General features: G+C 50.4%; 1 protein-coding gene across 1 annotated transcript; it reads right to left on the minus strand.

Moving 5' to 3' along the window:
• On the minus strand, nt 1-25,425 carry EMC1 (ER membrane protein complex subunit 1). The gene is given in 23 exon segments (XM_081341485.1): nt 1-1,200; nt 3,838-3,967; nt 5,024-5,108; nt 6,073-6,283; nt 6,426-6,472; nt 6,475-6,598; nt 7,724-7,861; nt 8,986-9,105; nt 9,209-9,370; nt 10,515-10,664; nt 11,384-11,583; nt 12,920-13,036; nt 13,147-13,243; nt 13,990-14,112; nt 16,420-16,491; nt 16,741-16,908; nt 17,905-18,054; nt 18,329-18,455; nt 19,396-19,524; nt 19,611-19,704; nt 22,039-22,104; nt 22,276-22,400; nt 25,231-25,425. Coding segments are annotated over 23 exon segments (2,922 nt in total). The 5' UTR covers nt 25,338-25,425; the 3' UTR covers nt 1-1,020.
• Between the last annotated feature and the right edge of the window lie 153 nt (nt 25,426-25,578).

The raw sequence follows: 25,578 nt of genomic DNA on the forward strand, positions 1-25,578 counted from the left end.
TTCACTGTTATTTCTTTTATTTCTGCTGCACCTGATCTTACAGGAAGGAAGTTCGGACTTCACACATTTTTTCCCCCGAAAGAAAACGCACAATTTCTACCCTGCAAACTCCAGATTTAGACTCTGCCCGCTGTGACCCCCAAATACCCTTCAGAATAAATATAAATACACCGTCCGATGGGGTGATCCTTAGCGAGCCACTCGCTTGCCGTAAGGAGAAAAAGCAAGCACATATTTAGGAAGATGCTTCATAAATTTTAGAACATAACCCGTTGTTTTTTTTTCAAAGAGCTTCAAGCACTCCTAAAATTCAAATCTGGACTGACCAGAAAAAAAAAACGCAATACAAATTAGGAATTATAACACAAAGGGGAGGGGGGAGAATCTTAGAACAAAGGAGCCAATTAAGAAAGGGAAGTTTTAAAATTCAGTGCAGAGAAAACACAGTCTCTCTTTAAATTCCTTGCTAGGGATGCTAAAGGTTGGACGGGCTCACTCTCCCCACTTTGCATCCATTTTTCCAAATTCATCTTCTGCATTTCCAAGCTGATTTTTTTCACACATTCTGCAAGAATATTGTCTCCCGCCACCCCCACCACCCCAGCCACTTTCTTCCGTCGAAATTTCCGAGAGGGGAAGAAGGAGAGAAAGAGTCTATGTAGAGAAATCTGGCCGATCCTTTGAATCGGCTAAAATTTCAGGAGGAAACGCAGACGGCCTGTTTCAGCACGGCTTCAGGAGTCAAAGCGGTCATTGTAGAAAGTCAGCAGCAAAGCAGTTCCGCAGGGCAGGCGTCGAAGGACGGGGATAAGATATTCAAAGCAGCTTATTTTCATCACAGAAACTTCCCCCTTTTCTGGGGCTTCCCATTTTCCGCAGTGGACGGAGACAAGGTTGGGAGGCAACAGGCAGCACGATTCCACACTTCCCTTCCAAATGAGGCTGCAAACCCTCCGGGATCCCCTAGCGAGGGCTCGGCCGCCCACCCTCAAGGGTGCGGTCTGTGCCAAGTCTCTCCTGCTACCGCCAGGCACGGTTCAGCAACTTCACCTGAGCCAGCCTCTTGGTGATCATGGTGGCGAAGATCAGCCCGAAAAGCACGCTGCTAATCAACACGTAATCGTAATCGTCTTTCAGAACGTCGAACTGTTTGGAAGGATAAACTCTGGTCTGGTAGATGTCTAACCCATAAGCCACCACCTGAAAGGAGAGAAAAATAAATAAAAGAGGGTTGCAAATTGTAATTTAAAAAGAATATATATATCTATATAAAATATATATCTAGCAAGGTAATCTAAATAGTTAACAATTGACTCATATCTCCCCTTGCAAAAAACTAACAGAGAGCGAGAGAGATCCTGTGGCTCAAAGAGGTAAAATACTGCCTAATATGCAATCAGCCCAGGTTCGAATCTCAGAAGGGTATGACTGACTGATGAAGACTAAAGAGTTAGAAATGCATCTCAGCCTCCCTTAATTCTTTGTTAGTAATTTACACAAATATATGAACTGTCCGGTGTGACTACAGCCTGTTTGATGGCCTTTGAGATAAGGCTGAAAACAGGAAATAAAGATTTGCCCCATGTTTGGGGCCTAGCAAGGTAATCTAAATAGTTAACAATTGACTCATATCTCCCCTTGCAAAAAACTAGCAGAGAGCGAGAGAGATCCTGTGGCTCAAAGAGGTAAAATACTGCCTAATATGCAATCAGCCCAGGTTCGAATCTCAGAAGGGTATGACTGACTGATGAAGACTAAAGAGTTAGAAATGCATCTCAGCCTCCCTTAATTCTTTGTTAGTAATTTACACACACACACACACACACACACACACACACACACACACACATATATATATATATATATATATATATACAGGATGATGTACTGTTGGTACTTGGTGCCAGATGAGTTATCGGAAACGTATAAAGGCATTTCAAAAGAATGTTGGAAGTGTAAATGAAAAGGGGGGGTGCGGCTTTTTACCACTTATGGCGGACGTGTGACAAAGCGAGAAAATATTGGAGCAGGATGCATACATTAATACAGAAAATTCTTCAAAGTGAATATAGAAAGAAAACCAGAGACTTGGGGCTAATGGACAAAGACCTGGAAAAAAATAATATATAAGAGTACTCTGCGCTCAGAAATGGAAGACTTTTATCGCCCCGTGGAAACCGCTTCTGGATTTTGTGCTCGAGGTGGAAAAAAAGTGAAATTTTGATTTTGGGCTTGGCCGATGAGATGGAGTTGATGCTGTTGAAATGGCTAGCTTATATTATTTTGTAAAAAAGTAAAAAGTTGTGGTTTGAGGTTGACGTTCTATTTTACTGCACCAAAGAAAGTCAATGCCTTTTTTCCCCCTTCCTTCCTTCCTTCCCTCACTTTTCTCTTCCCTTTTCCCTTGCCTGTCTTTCCCGCTGTTTATTTTCATCGCGTTGTATATTACAAACGGATCAAAACTTCTAGGCGAAAAAAAAGAGGGTTGCAAACGGTGGAGTCTTGCACGCATGTAGTCCTCGACTTACGGCCTCAACTGAGCCCAAACTTTCTGTTGCTAAAGGAGACATTGGTTGAGTGACTTTTGCCCCATTTCATGACCTTTCCTGACACGGTTGTTAAATGAATCCCTGCGAGTCACATGGTTGTGAAGTGACCCTGGCTTCCCCATGGAGTGTGCTTGTCAGAAGGCTGCAAAGAGGGAATCACGTGACCACCACCCCCCAAGGACACCGCAACCGTCGTAAGTTCATGCCAGTTGCCAAGCTTTTGAATTCTAATCACACGACCGTTGGGGAGGCTGTAATGGCCGTGTGAAAAATGGTCATAAATTTCATTTTTCAGTGCTGTTGTAACTTTGAACGGTCAAACTTGTTAACTCGAGAACAGCCTGTATAAGCATCAGGAGGCAGGGCACTTCCCCAAAATTTATTAATTTAACCACAGCCCAAAGGGACGCGGTGGCTCATTGGGTTAGGACGCTGAGCTTGTCGATCAGAAGGTCGGCAGTTTGGCGGGTCGAATCCTGAGTGCCGCGTAACAGAGTGAGCACCTGTTACTCGTCCCAGCTCCTGCCAACCTAGCAGTTCGAAAGCACGTAAAAATGCAAGTAGAAAAATAGGGACCGCTCCGGTGGGAAGGGAACGGCGTTCCGTGCGCCTTTGGTGTCTAGTCATGCTGGACACATGACCACGGAGACGTCCTCGGACAAGCGCTGGCTCTTTGGCTTTGATACGGAGATGAGCACCGGCCCCTAGAGTTGGAAACGACTAGCACGCATGTGTGGGGGAACCTTTACCTTTACCTTTTTAACCACACCCCACTGGAGAATCACTTGAGGAGAGTCTCAAGGCAAAAGCCTCTCTCTTCTCGTTATCCCCGGCGTTTTTACTCGGAGGACGACTGTCCCTGAACATGGAGGTTCCATAAGGCTATTGTGGCTGCAGTTACCGATTCTCCTTCTTTTCTTCAGCAGAAAACCCGGGCCAGGACGACAATTTACAGCAGAGGTCCCCAACCTTTGGGGCGCCAGGGGAATCACCGGTTCCACGGAGAAAGGATTTTCCCACGGGCCGGAGGGGGTGCGTGGTTTTGTGCGCTGCCTGCATCTCGCGGATGGGGGGGGGGCTTTGCTTGTTTGTGCGGACCAGTTGCTGGCGTGCCGCGGCCCGCTACCGGTCCACGGAGCTGGGGGTTGGGGACCCGTGGTTTGCAGCATTTACTCAACCTTGACAACTTGTAAGAGGAGTGGACTTCAATTCCCAGAACGGAATTCTGGGAGTTGAAGCCCACCTCTCTGAAAGTCGCAAAACGACACTGGTCTAACAAAAGGCTCACCAGACAAGTGGACTCCAGGCCTGACGGGGCCGTGTAAATGCCCTTCATTCGGGAGATGGTTTGGTTGTAGTTGATGAACCTCTCGGCGTGGATTTGCACATCCGGGGAGTAAGGGATCAGGTTTTCTTCCCTGACGTGAGCAAAAAAAATAACCTCGGCTCCACCTTGGAAGGCTCTGTCCCCAGCTTATCCTCCTCCTGCTATTTCTCTGCTGTTCCTTGCAATTTGCAATTCTTCTTACGCGGCCTTGCAAAATCCTGGCCGGGGCGGTCAACCCAAGCCAGCCCAACCCGTCTCCCCCGCCCCGCCCCACCCCACCCCGCGGCTTGGCTGCGTCCACGCCACTTAATAATAATAATAATAAACCTTTATTGTCAAAGTACAACATGTGTACATTGAGATTAGCTGAGCCTGCCCCCCCTGTGCTCTCTCTCCCCCAACACACAGTGACAACAAACCCTCCATCCTACCACACCATGTGAACCAACTACACCACACACCACACACCTCCCAAGTCAATTCTGCATAAGTTCACAGAGATTATATCCCATTTAAAAGCCTAACAGCCCACGGATAAAAGCTATTTTTCAGCCTGTTGGTACGGCTGGCTATACTCCTATATCTCCTACCGGATGGTAGGAGAGTCAAGAGATAGCGTCCAGGGTGTGAGTCATCCCTGAGGATTTTCCTCACTCTTCCAAGGCAACGAGCCCTGGCGAGGTCATCCAGTGGTGTCAGGGGACAGCCCACAATGTCTTGTGCTGTGCTCACCACCCTCTGTAATGCTGGCCTATCCGTGGCTGTCAGACCAGCATACCAAACCACAATACCATACGAGAGGACGCTCTCTATGGTAGACCGGTAAAAGAGGGTCATTAGCCGTTGTTCTACCCTGTTCTTCCGCAAGACCCTGAGAAAGTGAAGCCTCTGTTGGGCCTTTCTAGTCACCTGGGTTGTGTTAACTTTCCAGGTCAGATCTTCACAGAGATAGACTCCCATAAATTTAAAGGACCCCGTCTCTCCCCCACCCCACGGCTCGGCTGGGTCCACGCCACTTCGGCTGATAGCTAGCGTCACCTGAACACGTGGCAAGTGAAAACCCAACATCCTGACTGCCCCCCACCCACCCCCACCCCGGGCTTGGCACTGGGTGAATCTCCCCACGCCCCTTCCCCAAATTCCTCACCTCGTTTGCTCTGTGGGGACCTCTGGACGCCGTGGATCCAGCAAAGCCTTGGGGAGGGACAAAATGGCCCCCGAGGGAAGACCGACTGTGCCGGAGAGAAAAATGGAGATGCTTTGAAAGAGGGAGGGGGAAGCGCAAATTGTTGCAATAGATGCATCAGTGTTCAACTGGGGGGGGAGAGATAATTCCTTTTTTTTTTCTTTCACATTTGCTAAAATGTTCTTTCTACTTTTGGTTTGCCTCTTGTTTTTTTTCCCTTTGAGATTTTGCATTTTAATCTTCTACATAATTTTTTTTTAAAAAAGAGGAAGGTTAACAAGGTTGGAAGGGACCTCGGGGGTCTTCCAGTCCAACCCCCGGCTGGTGCAAGAGACCCCCGTGCCATTTCAGACAAAGGGTCCCCCAGTCGGGAGAAAGCCCCGTGCTGCTTTTCCCTGGCAAAGAGAAGGCAGAGGCGGGAATTGGCCCGGGGACGGCCAGGGGCTGTTCAGAAAAAGGGGCCAGCCTCGCACGCGGCACCCGAGTCCCAATTTGGCATCCCGAGAGACCGACCGCCCGCCTCATCTCACCTTCCCACCTCAAGCTCTAGAGCAGGGGGTCCCCGACCTTTTCTGGGTGAATGGTCCGGGGGTGGGGTGGGAGCAGGGGAGAGTTTTGCGAGTGGGGGAGGCCCACACGCACGAGTGCCCATTGCTCGCGCGAGCGAGGCCGAGAGCGCCTGTGACGCTCGCGATGAGTGGGGCAGCAAGCACCGACGATGCTCTTACGACTGGGGCCCCGAGCAGCTGCAACCACCTGTGACCCACCCGGGAGTGGGACCCCGAACGTCTGAAAGCACCTTCGCCAGAGCGGGTGTGCACACCAGCCAGCCGTTCACGCGGCCCGGTTGCGAATAGGCCACGGACCGGTAGTGGGCCACGGCCCAGCAACGGAGGACCCCTGCTCTGGAGGCCTCGATCGGCTCTGCAGTGGACTCTCTCCCCCACCCCCCTTGAAGAGGCTGCTGCATATGCAGGGGGAAGTGGGGGTGCCAGGCCCCCTTCCTTAACTCAGCAGATGGCGACTGGTGACGCCCCGTTCGGTGAGGGTGGCTTCCATGGCGCTGATGGCGGAGGGAAAGATGTAGGACTGCTGCAGCACCTGGGGGGCGTAGGGCCGGTCGAGCGAGCTGAAGGCCGTGGCGTTGTACTGCGTGGTGCCCTCGTACAGCTCCAGCACCGTGAACTCGTTCCGACGGGCCTTGGCGTTCCAGTACAGGTACTGTGGAGGAGGAGGAGGAGGGAGGGAGGGTCTCACCTTGGACCCTCTTAAACCACAAAGCCACCTTCCTCAAGCCCGTGGGCGGAGCGGGGGGGGTGTTTCCCCCCTCTTTCCTGCAGCTTTGGGAGGGGCAAACTCTTACCACCACCCAGTTCTCCGAATGGACGATGTGCACCGGCCCCTCGGCCTCCTCTGCACGGAGGAGTGGATGATGCGGCCGGTGACGCCGTCAATCAGGTAGATTCCGATGAAGGAGCGCTCCGGGTGGGTGTCCGTGCTCTCGGTCACGACGGCCAGCAGGTTGGGGTTCAGCGACTGCGACGGGGGAATACAAGACACACGCCCAGGCTTCCTTATGCCAAAGGCTCAGAGGCCCTGCACAGAGTGGGGAAGGGAAGGAGGAGAGGAGGAAAGGAGAAGGAGGAAGAGGAGAAAGAGAGAGGAGAGGAGAGGAAAGGAGAAGGAGAAGGAAAGAGGAAAGGAGGAGGAGGAGAGAAGAGACGAGATAGGAAAGGGGAAGGAGGAGATGAGGAGGAGCGGAGGGAGAAGGGGAAAGGAGAGAAGGAGGAGAAGGGGAAAGAGGAGAGAAGGAGGAGAAGGAGGAGAAGGGGAAAGAGGACAGAAGGAGAAAACAGGAAAGGAAGAGGAGGAGTGGAGAAGGGGAAAGAGGAGGAGAAGGAGGAGAAGGGGAAAGAGGAGAGAAGGAGGAGAAGGGGAAAGAGGAAGGGAGGAGCGGAGAAGGGGAAAGAGGAAAGGGAGAGGGGAGGAAGGGAAAGAGGAGAGGAGGAGAGAAGAAGAGGAAAGAGGGAGAGAAGGAGGAGAAGGAGGAGAAGGGGAAAGAGGAGAGGAAAGGAGGAGGAGAAGGGAAAGAGGAGAGGAGAAAAGGAGAAGGGGGAAGAGGAGAGGAGGAGAGAAGGAGAAGGGCAAAGAGGAAAGGAGAGGAGGAGGAGAAGGGGAAAGAGGAGAGGAGGAGAGAAGAAGAGGAAAGAGGAGAGAAGGAGGAGAAGGAGGAGAAGGGGAAAGAGGAGAGGAGAGGAGGAGGAGAAGGGGAAAGAGGAGAGGAGAAAAGGAGAAGGGGGAAGAGGAGAGGAGGAGAGAAGGAGAAGGGGAAAGAGGAAAGGAGAGGAGGAGGAGAAGGGGAAAGAGGAGAGGAGGAGAGAAGAAGAGGAAAGAGGAGAGAAGGAGGAGAAGGAGGAGAAGGGGAAAGAGGAGAGGAGAGGAGGAGGAGAAGGGGAAAGAGGAGAGGAGAAAAGGAGAAGGGGGAAGAGGAGAGGAGGAGAGAAGGAGAAGGGGAAAGAGGAAAGGAGAGGAGGAGGAGAAGGGGAAAGAGGAGAGGAGGAGAGAAGAAGAGGAAAGAGGAGAGAAGGAGGAGAAGGAGGAGAAGGGGAAAGAGGAGAGGAAAGGAGGAGGAGAAAGGCGGTCTGTCTGTCTCTCCCTCACCTTGTACAGGACACTCCGGTCGCCCATCACCCGGCCTTGGGAGTGGACGTGTTCGTTGGCCCGCTTCCCTTTCACCGTCACGATGCGCTGCAGATCCGGAGGGATGGTGATGTCCCAGGTCTCGTCCGTGGTCAGATCCTGGAGGGGGGGTGCGGGTGGGGTGTGTGTGTGGGGGGGGGGAGAATAGCCAGTGTGGTCAAAGGACTTGCAACTCTCCCCCGCTAACTCTCCCCAGTGCTCAGGCTGAGAGGAGCTGGAGCCAGAAAGGCTGGCGGGGACCTCCCCCAACTTAGCGGACGCGATTGAACGGGCCCCCTTCACGAACCGACGCATTTCGAAATTGGAACCTGCAACGCAACGCCTCGAATACCTCAGACCTCGCCCGATCGACTACTATTGTAGTACCAGAGCATGAAGTGCTCCATCTTTCCTGCTCTTATCCGCGTCGTCTAACCCCACGTGCCAGCTAACCTACTGAAACAAATCAATAAATGTATTCTATGCCACAAGCTATAGGGACGCGGTGTGGCTCAGTGGGTTAGGACGCTGAGCTTGTCGATCAAAAGGTCGGCAGTTTGGCGGGTCGAATCCCGAGTGCCGCGTAGCAGAGTGAGCGCCTGTTACCCGTCCCAGCTTCTGCCAACCTAGCAGTTCGAAAGCACGTAAAAAATGAAGGTAGAAAAATAGGGACCACTCCGGTGGGAAGGTAACAGCGTTCCGTGCGCCTTTGGCGTCTAGTCATGCCGGCCACATAACCACGGAGACGTCCTCGGACAAGCGCTGGCTCTTCGGCTTTCAAACGGAGATGAGCACCGGCCCCTAGAGTCGGAAACGACTAGCACGCATGTGCGGGGGAACCTTTACCTTTACCTTTATGCCACTCACTAGCTAACTACCATGCATGCATGCATAAATGGACGGACGGACAGATGGATGCTTGAAAGTGCAGTCAGAACAAACGAGCAGATCGTCGAAGAAAACTTCCCTTCCGTCTAAAAAATAAAAATCTTACTGGCGCACAAGACATTGGTAAGCGAAGGAGAACGGGACAAGAACATCCTAGTTACCTAGTTTGGTCACGAAACGTTCAGGAATTACATTGAAAGAAGCTTGGAGAACAAACCACAGCCAAAATCTAACACCTGAGCTACAGTATTCTCCATTATTTCAAAAATCTTACTGCCCCCCCCTTTCCAATTCTCTCTCTCTCTCGCACGCGCGCACACACACACACACACCACTTAGGAATCCAGGAGCCGTACCCTTCCCAGCCTTCGTCCCATCAGCTTCCCCCGTTGCGCATCTGCCAGATAGAAGGTGATGGACGGGGCCGTGTCTTCCAGCTGCCGCAGGACGTTTTTGCTTGCTGGGAAGATGGTCACCTGCCGGAGGGAGCGAAGGGGAAGGAAACACGGAAGGCCTTTCCCCCCCACCCCCCCTACACTTCTCCCTCCTCCTCCTCCTCCTCCTCCTCCGAGGGGGCACCTTGTACTCGTCGTCAATCAGAAGCAGCACTTTGGCGTAATCCTGGTCCATGATGGGAAGAAGGACGGACTGGAGAATTGGCCGGCTCAGCACAGGGGGGGCCACCTGGCTCCACTTGCCGAAGATGGGGTTGAAGACGTAGAGCTTGCTGAGGCCCGAGTCCTGAGAGGAGGCAGGTGGGGAGGGGGCGTTTGAGTTGGGTGGAGGCTGTACCCCTCTCTCAACTTACAGCCATTGCTTTGCAGTCCCGTCTAAGGGGTTTACGGGGTCCCCCAACAACCTGGGTCCCCATTTCGCCGACCTCGGAAGGATGGAAGGCTGAGTCGACGTTGAGCCGGTCAGGATCGAACTGCCGAACCGCGGGCAGAATTAGCTCTGCAGTACTGCATTCTAACCACTGCACCACCCCGGCTCTTATATAACAAAAGCAATAGCGCTTAGACTTATATACTGCTTCACAGCGCTTTACAGCCCTCTCTGAGCGGTTTACAGGGACAGCCTGTTGGCCCCCCCAACAATCGGGGTCCTCATTTTACCGACCTCAGAAGAACAGAAGGCTGAGTCGACCTTGAGCCGGTCAGGATCGAACTGCCGAACTGCGGGCAGAATCAGCCTGCAGTACTGCATTCTAACCACTGCGCCACCACAGCTCTTACAAATATCTTTTGTGGCCACAGGCCCCCCAAGACTTAAGATTTAAATCATGTTTTTTCCCAAGCTTTTGCGGACCCCTTGTGACAACATCGTGGCCCTCCCCCGGGGGTCTCTGGACCCGAAGTGGATCAAAGAAGGCTGCTCCCCCTTCATTCCTCCCCAAGGACCGGCCCCTTTCTCTCTCCCCCGCCCACGGTCCCTTTCCTCGGATGTTCTTGCTTTGACAATATAGGCAGCCATTTTCCTTAACTTGTGTGTTACTCTTAGGAGTTAGAATTAGATAATATTGGGGGCGGGGGGAGGAGGAAGAATGTGTATGGGAATTAGACATAACAATATCGTAGTAGTGTGTGATTCAAAGCTGTGTGAAATGAGAGATAAGAAATGGCGGGTTGGAGAACAGGAGGGGAAGCCTGCGTTTCAAACTAATTGGAGAACGTGATTTATGACTGGGAATTGAAGGAGGGAATTGTACTTTGATACTATGTGCTCAGGGGAGGGGAATTCAGATTTTGGCTTCAACCGCGCATGCGCCGATGCTACGCCACTCAAATAAAGATTCTTTAAGGTAAACAATGCCTCGGAGTCCTTTGAAGAGTTTCATCTGTCGGAACCAGGACAACGGGAGGGTCTCGCGAGGGGCGGCACCCACCTTGTCCTTGACCAACAGGGTGCATTGCGGGGGGTGGGGAAAGTGTGCCGTCGTCCTTTGGACCATCAGCTTGAAGGAAGAGCCGGGACGCACGTCCTGGAGGAACTGCTTCCACAGGATCGTCCCCGAGCTGCTCTCTATTCCGAAGAGCTGGAAAAAGAGGGGAAAAAAATCTTCAAATGGAGCTGCCCTCGGAAGACACTCTGGATATTGAAAAGCTTTGGGAGGGAGGGAGGGAGGAGGAGGAGGGCTGCCTGTGAACCACGAAGCCCCCCTGGTGCTGGACCAGCCCATCCTGCCTGATGGGTTGAAGTGTGCGAGGCCGTTTGGCTACAAAGCAGAGACTTTGCAAATCCACCGATTGATGTTCCCTCTCACCATCCACGTGTGGAATGGCACCTCCACCCGCAGGTGCACTCTACCAGGTCCGGAAGACAAGTGGAAGGGGGCCGCCCTGCTGGCGGGGCCCTTCCACAACCTGTCGAGCCGCGAAGCCTCCCGTCTTTTAAGGACTGCTGCGTGCTTCTAACTTGCCCGCAATGCGGGAGGGGGAGAGGGGAACCCGTTCGAATCCACAGGGGCTCCTTGTCACCGTGAGACATGAAGGGTTGTTTTGGCCAGCTAAAGCAGGGCTCTCCAAACTTGGCAACCTTGTGGACTTCAACTCCCAGAATTCCTCAGCCAGCCAGGGCTGGCCAGCTAAAGCAGGGTTCTTCAAACTGGGACACTTTTAAGACTTGTGGACTTCAACTCCCAGAATTCCTCAGCCAGCAATGCTTTTGTTTTGTTTATTGCCTAAATGAAGTTAACACTGGAGTTCACGTCTCTGGTAGTTGCCTGGTCCACGCGGCCCTCCCTCCCTCCCTCACCTTTCCCGAGGCCGTGACGATCACAATCATCTTCTGAAGGTTGAATTCGTCCCGGGCTAAATTGTCAATGTTGATCTCGTTCTTCGTCTGGCTCCGGGGTTTCCGGGCGTTGTAGAACATCTTCCAGAGATGAGCGGTCCAGGCCTGGAGCAGGATGAGCTGAGAGGACAGGCGTTTGAAGAACATGCCCAGGAGGCCGTCTGTGGGGCAGGGGGGGGGAGAAGGGAGGGGGAAAGCAGCCACAGAGAACCACGATTAAGGAAAGGGCTCCGAGCAAAATGCTCCCTCCTTGCTGGTCCCCAGCAAAAAAAGGCTTTCTGGCAAAATTTAAGCTCAGCCCACAAAGGTGTTTTGCTGGAAGAGAAGAGAAGAGAAGAGAAGAGAAGAGAAGAGAAGAGAAGAGAAGAGAAGAGAAGAGAAGAGAAGAAAGAAAGAAAGAAAGAAAGAAAGAAAGAAAGAAAGAAAGAAAGAAAGAGAAAGAAAGGGGAAGAAGGAAGGAACGAAGGGAGGGAGGGAAGAAGGAAGGAAGGAAAGAAAGAAAGAAAGAAAGAAAGAAAGAAAGAAAGAAAGAAAGAAAGAAAGAAAGAAAGAAAGAAAGAAAGAAAGAAAGAAAGAAAGAAAGAAAGAAAAGAGAGAGAGAGAAAAAAAAGAAAGAAAGAAAGAAAAAAGAGCAAAAGGAAGGAAGGAAGGAAGGAAGGAAGGAAGGAAGGAAGGAAGGAAGGAAGGAAAGAAAGAAAGAAAGAAAGAAAGAAAGAAAGAAAGAAAGAAAGAAAGAAAGAAAAAGAAAAAAGAAAGAAAGGGGAAGGGAAGAAGGAAGGAAGGAAGGAAGGAAGGAAGAAAGAAAAAGAAAAAGAGAAAGAAAAGAAAAAGAAAGAAAGAAAGAAAGAAAGAAAGAAAGAAAGAAAGAAAGAAAGAAAGAAAAGAGCAAAAGGAAGAAAGAAAGAAAGAAAGAAAGAAAGAAAGAAAGAAAGAAAGAAAGAAAGAGAAAGAAAGAAAGAAAGAAAGAAAGAAAGAAAGAATCTTGCCACAGGTGAGCCGGAAGACGCATTGCCAGGCTTCTGGGCACAGGTATCAACACAGCCCGTGAGGCATCGTTCCAAAATCAGACCCAGCCCCCGGAGAGCAGGCTGCCTCCCCCTCTCTCGCACACACACAAACACAACTCGAGCAAAAACGGGACGCTGAACATTCAGGGGTTACCTTGAATGGCTGATATCCAAGGCAGCAAAAAAAAAAAGGAAACACAAACCAGGAAACAATTCAACGTTTAGTCTTTGGAGGGGTGGGAAAAACAAATCAACAAAAGCTGAACACGGCAGCACACGTCCCACACGTGGCCAAAACTAGATCTGTGGATTCTTTTCTCCCAGGATGTCCTCGGGCCTCCCGACCAAACGGGGGGGAACAACCCAGGTCCCGTTTCAATGGGCAGGAACAGACCTTTGGAGCTTCTTTAGGAAAACGTAAATACTACGCTTACTTTGCAAGTACTTGGCAAAATAATTCTCTCTTGCCCCAAAGCCCGTCCCTCCTTACCGGCTTTCTTGCCAAATTCGCCCTCCAGTTCTGCCTGGGCCCCCGTCAAGGGCAGGTCAACCATCTCCAGGCTAACCACCTCGGCCAGAGATTCTTCCCGGCTCCACCAAATTTTTCCTGTCGAGAGTGAGATTAGGTGAGAAACGTTTTTTTTAAAAAAAGTTATTTTCTTTCGGCCACTGACGGACTCTCCCAGGCCCTTGGGGGGCAGGGGGGCGGGGGGGTACCTGGCTGTTGCAGGAAGAGGAGGAGGTGGTCCCCTGTTTGCACCAAGGCACGGTAGCCCACCGAGTCGTCCTTCTTTAAGAAGACCTGGATGAAAAGCTGCGAAGGGAAGTTGCGGATGAGCGAGAGAAAAAAGGGCATTCTCCAAGCAGAGTCCTTGGCGAGGGATGCCCGTGGAGGTTCTCCACCTCCCAGATGGCGGTCGTCCCAAAGGGGCTTTTTCAGGAGGCAACTGGAATTCGTTTCTTCTTTGAAGACGCTTCGCTTCTCGGCCAAGAAGCTTTTTCAGTTCTGACTGGATGGTGAGGAATGGAAAGATTTATACTCCTCGCAGAAAGCCGGTCGTTTGCATGCTTTTGGAGAGTCGTTGAGGCCTCTTGTAGGTTTTATCTTGTGTCCTCAGAATCACCTGAGCGGGGCAAATGGGCGTGGATCCATCTTCATCAGTTCCAAGAAGGCTCCACACCCATTTGCCCCGCTCAGGTGACCCTCAGGACACAAGACAAAAAACCTACAAGAGGCCTCAACGACTCTCCAAAAGCATGCAAATGACCAGCCGTCTGAAAGGAGTATAAATCCTTCCGTTCCCCCACCATCCGATCAGAGCTGAAGAAGCTTCCTGGGCGAGAAGCGAAACGTCTTCAAAGGAAGGAAAAAACAAAGACGGTGCAGTTGCCTCCTGAAAAAAAAGCCCCTTTGGGACTTGGCAAAGGAATGTTTGATTCGAAAAAAAGTCAGCGGGGGGCCTCCGGATCCCAAAAGCACGCGAGAAATACCCCCGTCGAGGGACGGCTGCAGGCCGACGTCCCCTGGGAACGAACCCAGCTAATCCAAAGGACCGTTACCTGCTCAGGCCTGGTGCTGCTCTTCTCCAGAGTGAAGGAGATGAGAGTGTCCACAAGTCTCTGTCCGGTTTCAGCCAGGTACAGGTTGATGGTGTAGGACTGGGTGGGACAAGAGTGATTTTCCTGTAGGGAATGGACGAAGACAGCAAAATGGCCTTCAGCTTCTCGCTAGTTAACTTGCAAGGGAGCGAAATTTGACCGCACGCTTCGGATTCAAAACAAGCAGCCTTTTCAGGGGGCCTCAGACTTATCCAGGATCTGGAAGCGTGTTTTTTTTTTAAAAAAAAAATCGGAGGAAGCGACAAACCACCACTTAACCCCAATTCATTCCAAAGTTCATTCCAAACCGAGGTTGGAGACCCAGTTTTGGCGGTTCTATCTCAGGGGTCTTCAAACCTGGCCCTTTGAGGACTTGTGGACTTCAACTCCCAGAATTCCTCAGCCTGGCTGAGGAATTCTGGGAGTTGAAGTCCACAAGTCCTCAAAGGGCCAGGTCTGAAGGTCTCGGTTCTATCTCCCGGCCTTTTAAACACAGAATCTTCCAGCACAGTCAAGAACTGTGGACAGACAGGAAATGTTTAGCTACGGGTGGGGGGGGCTTCATTAAAAAAAAAAGTTGGGGGCTGGAGATTATTATTAGGGAGTTTTGTCTATGGAGATGCTCAGTTACACAGGTCATAGTTATCCTCTTTTTCAAGAGGCAACTGGATGTTCTTGGTGGGGAATGGAAGAATTTAGATTCTTTGGTCTTTTAAACCCGGTTGCCAAGATTCAAGGTGCTGGTGATGATGATGATGATGATAACTTTATTGTCACTTTGAATGTACACCAATCGGCACACATCAAAATGAAATTTTGTTGCCTACAGCTCTCAAAGGGTCACCACCTCCGATATATACTCCTTGTTCGGGGACCGCTCAAATTTCACACTGTCCATTTTAGTCTCTAGGGAGTGAACGATGGCAAACAGGACAGATGGAAATGGGGCTCCACGTGGATTAGCCCTCAAATTCGCTTGTATTCTGACAACCTCGCCTTCTTTCCTTTTTCTGATCCTGACTCTTCCACCCTTTCCTTAAAGAGGCCTTGCTTCTTTTCGCCCCTGGAGCACGCTGCCGCCGCCACCAACTCCTCCAAAAGTGATGATGACCTATAAAGCCCTGAATGGCTTGGGAGCACCTGCTGCCGGCATCAAGTTCCCTTCGTCCTGTGCGCTCCCACAGGGAGGGCCTTCTCAGGGTACCGCTGGCAAAGGATTGCCGGCGGGTAACACCCAGGGGGAGGGCCTTCTCTGTGGGCGCACCTGCCCTTTGGAACCAGCTGCCCGTGGAGCTCAGGACTGCCCCAGATTTTCGTTCGTTCCGCCGGGACCTGAAGACCTGGCTCTTTGAGCTTTCCGGCCAGGACTGAGTATTTTTAATTTTTAACTTATTGTAATTGGGTTTTTAATCAGAGTTATAGGGGTTAAATGAGCTTAAATGGACTCCAGAAGATGGTAGAGGACAGGAAGGCCTGGAGGAACATTGTCCATAGGGTCGCGATGGGTTGGACACGACTTCGCAGCTAACAACAACATAGGGCTTTTAGATTTTTAATCAAGGATAATTTAATCTATTTTAATTGTTATTCAGTTTTGGTACTGTAATGTTGTTTTAATTGCCTTGGGAACCGCCCTGGGTCCTACGGGAGAAGGGCGGTATATAAGTTCAATAAATAAAATAAAATTTAATTAATTTAATTTAATAATTTAATTTGTATACCGCCCTTCTCCCGAAGGACTCAGGACTCAAATAAATAAAATAAATAAACACGTGGCACAACATGGGAGAACAAACCCATCGGGACAAAGATTCAGCAGTCCATCTGCATTTAAAGGACCAAGGCCCCTCTTTCGAAGACAGCAAAGTCCACATTTTGGACGGAGAGGACCGCCGGTTTGAAAGAGGGGGTCAAAGAGGCCATCTGGGTCAAAATTGGCCCTCTCTCAACGGAAGGGGAGGGATACGACATCATCTATCTCCAGTCCACAACAGAGTCCTTTCAGCAGTTCCACACCTATTTGCGCCACTCAGGTGACCCTGAGGACACAGAAAAACCTCCAGGTGGCCTCTAAAAAAGCATGCAAATGACCAGCTCTCTGCAAGGAGTATAAGTCTTTTCATTCCCCCCACCATCCAGTCAGAGCTGAAGAAGCTTCTGGGCTGAGAAGCGAAACGTCTTCAAAGAAACACAAGAACGTCCAGTTGCCTCTTGAAAAAAAAAAGCGCCTTTTGGGGACCTTAGGGCGCTTCGCGCCCCAAATTCACCAAGGGCCCCGATTCTTAGCCTTCCTGCCGCAACACAGGGGGTGACAAGAGGCCTCCCTTACAGAGCTGTTGTTAAAACAAAAAACCAAAAAACCGCCCATTTCAAGCAGTGATGTGTATTTACCCCTTCGCCCTTGCAGGCGAGGACGGCCACCACAGTCTTCTCACCGGTAGTCGCAAAAGTCACGAGGCTGGCCTGGACGTTACACGACGTGGGGAAAAGAGGGTGAGAGGAGGTCAAATAGGGCACCGTGGATCCCACAACACTCACAGTCCCGAGAACTCTGGGAGTCGAAGTCCACCGGCTTTAAAGTTATCGGGCTTGAGAAACCCTGGTGTTGAAAGCACGGGGTGGGGGGGGGGGGCTGCTGCCAAGGGTTCCTTGAAAGGGGGGGAAGGTGGTCAGCCTCAGGGAGATCCCGCGCCTCCCTTTTCTCCTCCTCACCTGGGGGAAATTCCGAAGGAGGGCCAAGACGCCGTGCCGATACTGCAAGAGAGCGAAGTGGGTGGGCGACAGACGCAGGAAGAACTGAGCCCGGGGCGGTCTGGCGGGGTTCGGCTGGCAGGACAGGACGCGGGCCTCGGAAGCGTCGGCAAATTCCAGGCCGAGAGACTGCAGAAAGGGGGGAAAAAAGGAGAGCAGGGCCATAGGAAGTGAACACCTGGACGCTTCTGTGTATTATAGCTGTGCTGGCCGCAGTTTGAGAGGAACAGCCTCCCCACCCTGCTAGACCCCCCCCCAAACGGATTGCTCCGCCCCAGAATCCAGCTCCAGCTCCTTGCCCCCCCCACCCAGAATGAATGAATGAATGAATGGACCTTTTATTTTATTTTATTTTAATTCCATTTATATCCCGCCCTTCTCCGAAGACTCAGGGTGGCTTACAAGCTTAGCAGTAACCTTCATTCTATGTATATGCCTGCTTATTAGGGCTTTCACACACACCCCAAGCGGCATTATTACAAAGTCAGCTTAATTGCCTCCAACAATCTGGGTCCTCATTTTACCTACCTGGGAAGGATGGAAGGCTGAGTCAACCTTGAGCCTGGTGGGATGCGAACCTGCACTAATTGCAGGCAGCTGGTGTTACTTAAGGAGATTGGCTGAGCCTCCCTTCGTGCCCCCACCCGCCAGCTTACAGTGACAACAAACCCTCCATCTTATTACACCATGTGAGCTAATTGCACCACACACCGGCCTCGCAAGTCAATCATGCATAAAGTTTTTAAAAATTATTTCCCGTTCAAGAGCCGGACAACCCACAGATAAAAGCTGTTTTTCAGCCTGTTGGTGCAGCTGGCTCTACTCCTGTATCTCCTACCCGACGGTAGGCGAGTAAAGAGGTACCGTCCAGGGTGTGAGTCGTCCCTGAGGATTGTCCTCACTCTTCCAAGGCAGCGGGCCCTGGCGAGGTCATCCAGTGGTGTCAGGGGGACAGCCCACAATGTCTTGTGCTGTGCTCACCACCCGCTGTAATGCCGGCCTATCCGCGGCCGTCAGACCAGCATACCAAACCACAATACCGTACGAGATTATACAAGATCTGCGCAAAGGGACTCAGAAGAACCGCTCAGCTGGAGAAGGCAGCCCGATTTTGGACCCCCTCACCTGCAGTGAAACCTCCTTCATCTCCTCCTCTGCCTCCAGAGACAAGGTGTAAAGGGACTGGGTGGCTGGGTTCGCACACACGAGCGTGGCTTTTTCCACGATGCTGCAAGTCCCGACTAGGTTCCTCAGCCAAGGAGCTGCCACCCGGATCTACGGAAAGCAAAGAGAGGCCCGCTCTCCTTATTCCCAGCCTTGCAGGCCGGCTGAAATGAATCTTGGGCCAGCAAAGCCAAACCCACGCGGGAGAAAAATTGAAGCGCGCGCTTAAAAGGCGCACAGGTGCGCCCAAAATATTGACGTCGGCCTAGTTTTACCCTAAGAGAAAACACTTTTTGTGAGATTCCCGCCTCCCCTTCCCTCTCTTCCCCCCCCCCCAGCCAGCCTGGGAAAGGAAATGTCCTTGAAAGTCAAATTCCGGCTCCACCTGTCTCGTCATCTCGCCATCCTCGATGCTGAAAGTCAGGATGCTGAGGTGGCTTTGCGGAGAGACTCCGATGACGTGCACCACGCCTGTTCCGTGGGAATATACCAGTTGATACTGGACATTCTCGCTGGTAAGGAAAAGCAAGAGGCGAATTAGCAGAGCCACGGTTATCTGTTTTAAGCCATCTCGCCCTCTTTCACAGAGGCGCTGAACTCCGGAAATTTCTGGGTCAAAACGACATCATTCTCAAGGATCGAAATAAGATAAGAGAGAACGAGAGACGACACTTCAGGTTGCTTGTTTTCAATCTAGATCTCAGGCAGTCCTTGTTTAGTGACCGCAATAGGGACTAGTCATTCGGTGGTCGAGTGAAGCAGTCCCTAATTGAAACGGTAACTGTGCTTGTAGTCTTAACTCAGCTTTCCTTCGCCTTAACACGGGGTTCCCCAATGCTTTTATGACGTGTGGACTTCAACTCCCAGAATTCCTCAGCCAGCATGCCTGGCTGAGGAATTCTGGGAGTTGAAGTCCACAAGTCATAAAGTGGCCAAGGTTGGGAACTCTGCCTTAACAGACCTGCAAAGGTTATAAATGTTTGTAGTGTCTTCTCCATCACTGTTGTAAGCTGTGGAGGGTTGCTACATGAGGCAGTTGCCAAACAAGGACAATCTATTGCCTGTTGCTCAGAAAAATTAAGGCAAAATGCAAAGAATGTGCTAACACCACAGAATATATTTAGAATATATTTAGAATAGAACATATATTTATATCTGTTTCCAATGCTCACTCTGACGATGCCGGCAGAGGAAAGCTAAGACAGTAGGCGTTTTTATGAATGGTTTTTATGGCTTTATTCCTTTTTAACAATAAACAGCTGTTTGCTATTTATTTATCCCAGAGCAAGGTTTTTTTTACAGTTTCAACATATTTATATCTATACATTTAGATACATATCTATATATTTAGAGTAGAATAGAGCTGAGGGTTTTTTTTCCTGGTTTATCAAAATGAGCAGGGTTAGAGTTAGGCTTAAGAGGCCGTTTCTTAGAGTCAGCAAATGAACCCACCTTTCTGCCAAATGCTCCTGCCATTTTTGGTAACCGCTGGAGAGAGAATGCAGGAGGAGGGAACTTTTCTTCAAAACGGCCACGTACTTCACGGTGTCTTGGAGTCCCACCAAACTAGCCATCTGAAAGCTTGAGTTTAATTTAAAGAACTTAATTTTAAAAGACGCATTTCTTTACTCATTTATTTAAATTCATCCTTTCTAAAAAAGACTCACCTGCCAGCATCCATCAAAACCTCCCAATTCAGGCCACCAATGTTTGTCTCCCAAGAGCGCAGGAGGCGACCCCCATTGGAAACAGTGATGGCATCTAGAACAGAAATAAGAATGGAATGGAATAGAAAATATGGAATAGAATAGAATAGAATAGAATAGAATAGAATAGAATAGAATAGAATAGAATAGAATAGAATAGAATAGAATAGAATAGAATAGAATAGAATAGAATAGATGGAGTGGAGTGGAATGGAATGGAATGGAATGGAATGGAATGGAATAGAAGAATAGAAGAGAAGAGAAGAGAAGAGAAGAGAAGAGAAGAGAAGAGAATAGTTCAGATGTATACATATACATGGCAAGAAAAAAGAATCCTGTGAATTTACAAAAGTGAATGGCAGAGGGAACAAAGCGGTTACAGAATCTGGTTGTCCTGCTGGGAATAGTTGGAAACCTCCTCCCGGAGGGGAGCAACAGGAATAGACCATAAAGTACTAATACCAGTTTACAATGCTTTGGTAAGGCCACACCTGGAATACGGCATCCAGTTTTGGTCACCACGATGTAAAAAAAGATGTTGAGACTCCAGAAAGGGTACAGAGAAGAGCAACAAAGATGATTGGGGGACTGGAGGCTAAAACATATAGGGAACGGTTGCTGGAATTGGGTATGTGTAGTTTAACGAAGAGAAGGACGAGGGGGGACATGATAGCAGCGTTCCAATATCTCAGGGGCTGCCCCAAAGAAGAGGCAGTCAGGCTATTCTCCAAAGCCCCTGAGGGCAGGACAAGAAGCAACGGATGGAAACTAGTTAAGGAGAGAAGCAACCCGGAACTAAAGAGAAACTTCATGACAGTGAGAACTAAGGACCCTTGGTGGAGCAGTGGGCTAATGCCTCCTGAAGTAACACCAGCTGCCTGCAATTAGTGCAGGTTCGAGTCCCACCAGGCTCAAGGTTGACTCAGCCTTCCATCCTCCCGAGGTAGGTAAAATGAGGACCCAGATTGTTGGGGGCAATTAAGCTGACTTTGTAATAATGCCGCTTGGGGGGGGGGGGGGGGGGGGCGAAAGCCCTAATAAGCAGGCATATACATAGAATGAAGGCTATTGCGAAGCACATTGATTTGTGCTTTAGATTGTAAGCCACCCTGAGTCTTCGGAGAAGGGCGGGATATAAATAGGATTAAAAAAAATTAGCCAGTGGAACTGCCTGCCTCCAGAAGCCATGGGTGCTCTAACACTGGAAGTTTTTAAGAAGAGACTGGACAGCCATTTCTCCAAAATGGTATAGGGTTTCCTGTCTGAGCAGGGGGTTGGACTAGATGACCTCCAAGGTCCCTTCCAACTACTACTACTACTTATTGTTATTATTTTACATTATTATATTATAATATTATAATATTATATTATAATTATATTATATTATATTATATTTATTATATTTATTATATTATATTGTATTATATTATGTTGTGTTATGTTGTGTTATGTTATGTTATATTATTATTAAGTGGGGGTCTGGGGTCTCTAACTGTGCTCGGGGCTCTAAGCACACAGGAGCGCTTGTCAGCCGCGTCCTGAATAACGGAAGCCAGCTTCCTATCATCTTCTCGGCTGTCCTGGCCACTCTCTGCGTGGACCTTCTGCCTGAGGCTCTGCTGCCACCAGACCAAACAGCGATGCCGTTTAGTTAAAACGCAGCCAATCCTGCCTGTGGAAAAAGCGGGCAGGACAGGAGGAGGAAGAGATACAGAAAATAGGCACAGAAAATTCAACTCTGCGACAGGCCACGTCAAACCTTCGCCCTCCGGATTTTCCAAATGCTTACGTTGGGTGGTTCAGAGATATTTTTCAACTCGTAAGCTGAACCCCCCAAAATCGAGAAACCGCACTACAGCCGTTCACTCAGTGACCTCTTCAAAGTTACAACGGCACCGAAAGAAAAGGGATTTACGAGAGTTTTTCCACTTCCCACCGTTGCAGCGTCCCCAATGTGGTCGCGTGATGAAAATTCAAGACGCTTGGCAACTGGTTTGTATTTACAACGGTTGCAGTGTCCCGGGGTGTGTGTGTGTGTGTGTGTGTGTGTGTGTGTGTGTGTGTGTGTGAGAAAGAGAGAGAGAGAGAGAGAGAGAGAGAGAGAGAGAGAGAGAGAGAGAGAGAGAGAGAGAGAGAGGTGATCCACCTTTACCACCTTCTAACAAAGTCAACCTGGGAATCCAGATTTGCTTAACAGCACAGTGATTCACTTAAAACAACTGGGGCAGGAGAGGTCATAAAATGAGGCCAAACCCACTTAACAACTGTCTCGCTTAGCCACAGAAAAGTTTGGCTCAGTTACGGTGGATTACTCGCACTGCCCGCATACAGAAAGAGTGTGAGCAAATGACAAATGGCCGCCAGGATGCCGACCCCCCCACTTCCTCACCTTGGCCATGGATCAGCATGGCGTCCACTGCCCCTTCGGGAGTCCCTTTGTCCACGTGTCGCCACACTGGGAGAAAAAACAAACCAACAGACCAACCTTTTTAAAAGTGGCCTCGCACCCACTCCCGAGGCAGAGGCCTCTCCCGTTTGGAGGAGGCCCTTTCGCTCTAGGCGGTCTGGCGGGGTTCGGCTGGCAGGACAGGACGCTCTAGGCAGGGACCCCCCAAAAGACACGCACGGATTTCACCACTGCGGGAGTTCAGGGCAGCCACCACGTTCTCCTCCGTGGCCACAATGAGCTTCTTGGAGGCGGGGGAGGCTTCCAAAAAGGCGAACTTCAGCTTCCCCACGTATTGCTGCCTCCTGCAATAAATGCAAAGAAAAGCCACGTTTTTCCACACGCTTCCCGCTGTCATAAACTGAACTAACTGGGTGAAATATTCTCTGCGTTGAAAAGAAAACACGGATCCCGTGGGGCAAACTCTCGTCCCCAGTTCCCCGGCTACGATAAGATAGCCCAGCCACCCCCTCCTTCGCCCTCCGTTTATTGATTTGTCAAATTGATGGGCTGCTCCTCTTACCACAGAATAACTCCCAGTGGCTCACACCTTAAAATCTTAAATATCTAGATCACACACCCACCACGCTCCGCAAGCGCAGGGCTCCCCAAGGCCCAGTGATTTATTTAGTGCACGGCAAATAACCCGAGCACTGATGATGTTACGTAGTTGGGTCATGAAATGTCTGCAAGAAAACCACCAAACTCAGAGGGCACCAGAGACTCCGACAGTCCTCCTCCTCCCTGCAAACCCTCCTCCCTTCTAGCACTGATGATGCTACCTAGTTGGGTCATGAAACATCTGCAGAAAACCAACCAAGTTCAGTGAGTACCAAAGACCCCACAGTCCTCCTCCTCCTCCTCCCTTCTAGCATTGATGTTACTGTCAAGACCCACCCCAATCCACATCTTAGGAAAATAAAGAACTCTTGGAGCCAGGGCTTGTCCAAAAGGAGGTTTTACTAGGACGTGATCGGTGGTGGAAATACAAGACAGGATCTGGCATTGTGTTACAACTTGATACTTTATAAAGAGTTCCCGGTTCAACCCCCTCCCCTCAAAACCCATTTGGTCAGACCCACATCAATTAAACTTCGGTGTCAACCCTTTCCTGGGAAAGAGGGAACTTCCCGTGTCTTTATGATTATTGCCTCCTTCCTTTTCAGATTCGAACGGAGATACAAACCAGATCCCCCCTCCCTTCCCCTCCTTTGTTGTCCTAAGATGAAAAGGGTTTTCCCTGGACTTTGAATGCAACCTCGGGCCAGGCTGAATAAACATCTTCTCCTCTCCCCCTCGGAGAAATGGCAGAATCCAGGGAAGGCACAAGTATTTTAAACATACATTTATGAATGTGATATAAATGGATTCTGACAGTTACCTAGTTTGGGAATGAAATGTCTACAAGAAAACAACCAAGCTCAGAGAGCACTAAGGACCTTACAGTCGCCCTCCTCCTCTCCGCAGACCCCTCTCCCTTCTAGCACTGATAAGGCTACCTAGTTGAGTCATGAAACATCTGCAGAAAACCAGCCAGGTTCAGAGAGTACCAAAGACCCCAGTCGTCCTCCTCCTCCCTTCTAGCACTGATGATGTTACCTAGTTTGGGAATGAAATGTCTGCAAGAAAACAACCAAGGGACCCTACAGTTCTCCTCCTCCTCCACTCCCCTCTAGCACTGATGATGTTCCCTAGTTGGGTCACGAAACGTCTGCCAGAAAACCACCCAGCTCAGACAGCACCAAGGACCACTACAGTCATCGTCTTCCTCCTCCTCCTCCTCCTCCTCCTCCTCCTCCCCCCCTTACAGCCAGGGTATCTTCCTTCTCTCTCTCTCTCTCTCTCTCTCTCTCTCTCTCTCTCTCTCTCTCCCCGCCACCCCCCCATGGTGGTCTCTGAACCTGGTTGTTTTCTTGCAGAGTTTCATTAGCCAAATTAGTCTAGCACTGATGATGTTATCTAGTTGGGTCATGAAATGTCGTGCCAGAAAACCACCAGGCTCAGAAGGCACCAAAGACCACACAGTCCTCTTCTTCTTCCTCTTCCTCCTCCTCCTCCTCCTCCTCTGTAGCACTGATGATGTTACCTAGTTGGGTAATGAAATGTCTGAAAGAAAACTACAAGGCTCAGACAGCACCAAGGACCACTACAGTCATCGTCTTCCTCCTCCTCCTCCTCCTCTCTCTCTCTCTCTCTCTCTCTCTCTCTCTCTCCCTGCCACCCCCCATGGTGGTCTCTGAACCTGGTTGTTTTCTTGCAGACTTTCATTAGCCAAATTAGTCTAGCACTGATGATGTTATCTAGTTGGGTCATGAAATGTCTGAAGGAAAACTACAAGGCTCAGACAGCACCAAGGACCACCACAGTCATCGTCTTCCTCCTCCTCCTCCCCCTTACAGCCAGGGTATCTTCTCTCTCTCTCTCTCTCTCTCTCTCTCTCTCTCTCTCTCTCTCTCTCTCTCCCTGCCACCCCCCATGGTGGTCTCTGAACCTGGTTGTTTTCTTGCAGACTTTCATTAGCCAAATTAGTCTAGCACTGATGATGTTCCCTAGTTGGGTCACGAAATGTCTGAAGGAAAACCACCAAACTCAGAGAGCACCAAGGACCCCCACAGTCTTTTTTTTTCTTCTCCTTCTTCTTCCTTCTCCTTCTTCTTCCTTCCCCTTCTTCTTCCTTTTGTCTCCTTCTCTTTCTCCTTCTCCTCCTTCCTTCTTTTTTCTCCTCCTCCTCCTCCTTCCTTCTTCTTCCTCTTCTCCTCTTTCTTCTTCTCCTTCTTCTTCCTCCTCCTCCTCTTCCTCCTCCTCCCCCTTCTAGCACTGACGTTGTTCCCCAGTGGGGCAAGAAAGCCCAGCCCAGAGACCACCAAGGACCCTGAGATCACCTCAACCCTGAGCTACAAATAATTCTCCTTTATCAGCAGGGCCCACGAGCTCAGAGGAGCAGCCGCCTTCAGCCCAGAAGCTAAACCAGGCCTGCTTCGCCACCTCTGGATCTTTCACCAACTCCACTAATTGCCTTCCTCTCGTCCCTCCAGCCCGCGCCCAAGCAAACAGCAGCGCTTGCAGCCCTTTCTAGTGGCGGGCAGTTCCGCGGGGCAACCCTGACGGGCCTGGGGAGGCCAGCCGGTCACCCACCAGTCGAACTTGCCCACTTGGTCCTCGTAGACGGCGCCCGCCGGCGGGGGAGGCCGAGAGAGGAGAAGGAGCCAGAAAAGAAACAGCGGCTGGCCGGGCGCCGCCATGACGACCCAGAAGGGGAAGAGGAGCCGGAAGAGAGGGGAAAAAAAAAAACCTCCACGGTCCCGTCAGGCCCTGCGCGACCATAGAGGTGAGGAGATAGAGTTCCAGCTTCGGCTTTGGGCCCATAGAGATACGAAAGGGGTAGAGCAGGGGTAGGCAACCTCGGCTCTTTTATGACTCGTGGACTTCAAGTCCCAGAATTCCTGAGTCAGCTATGGTATATGCTATGCTGACTCAGGAATT

Source organism: Vipera berus (assembly GCF_964194415.1).
Source record: "Vipera berus genome assembly, chromosome: 17".
Lineage (NCBI taxonomy): Eukaryota > Metazoa > Chordata > Lepidosauria > Squamata > Viperidae > Vipera > Vipera berus.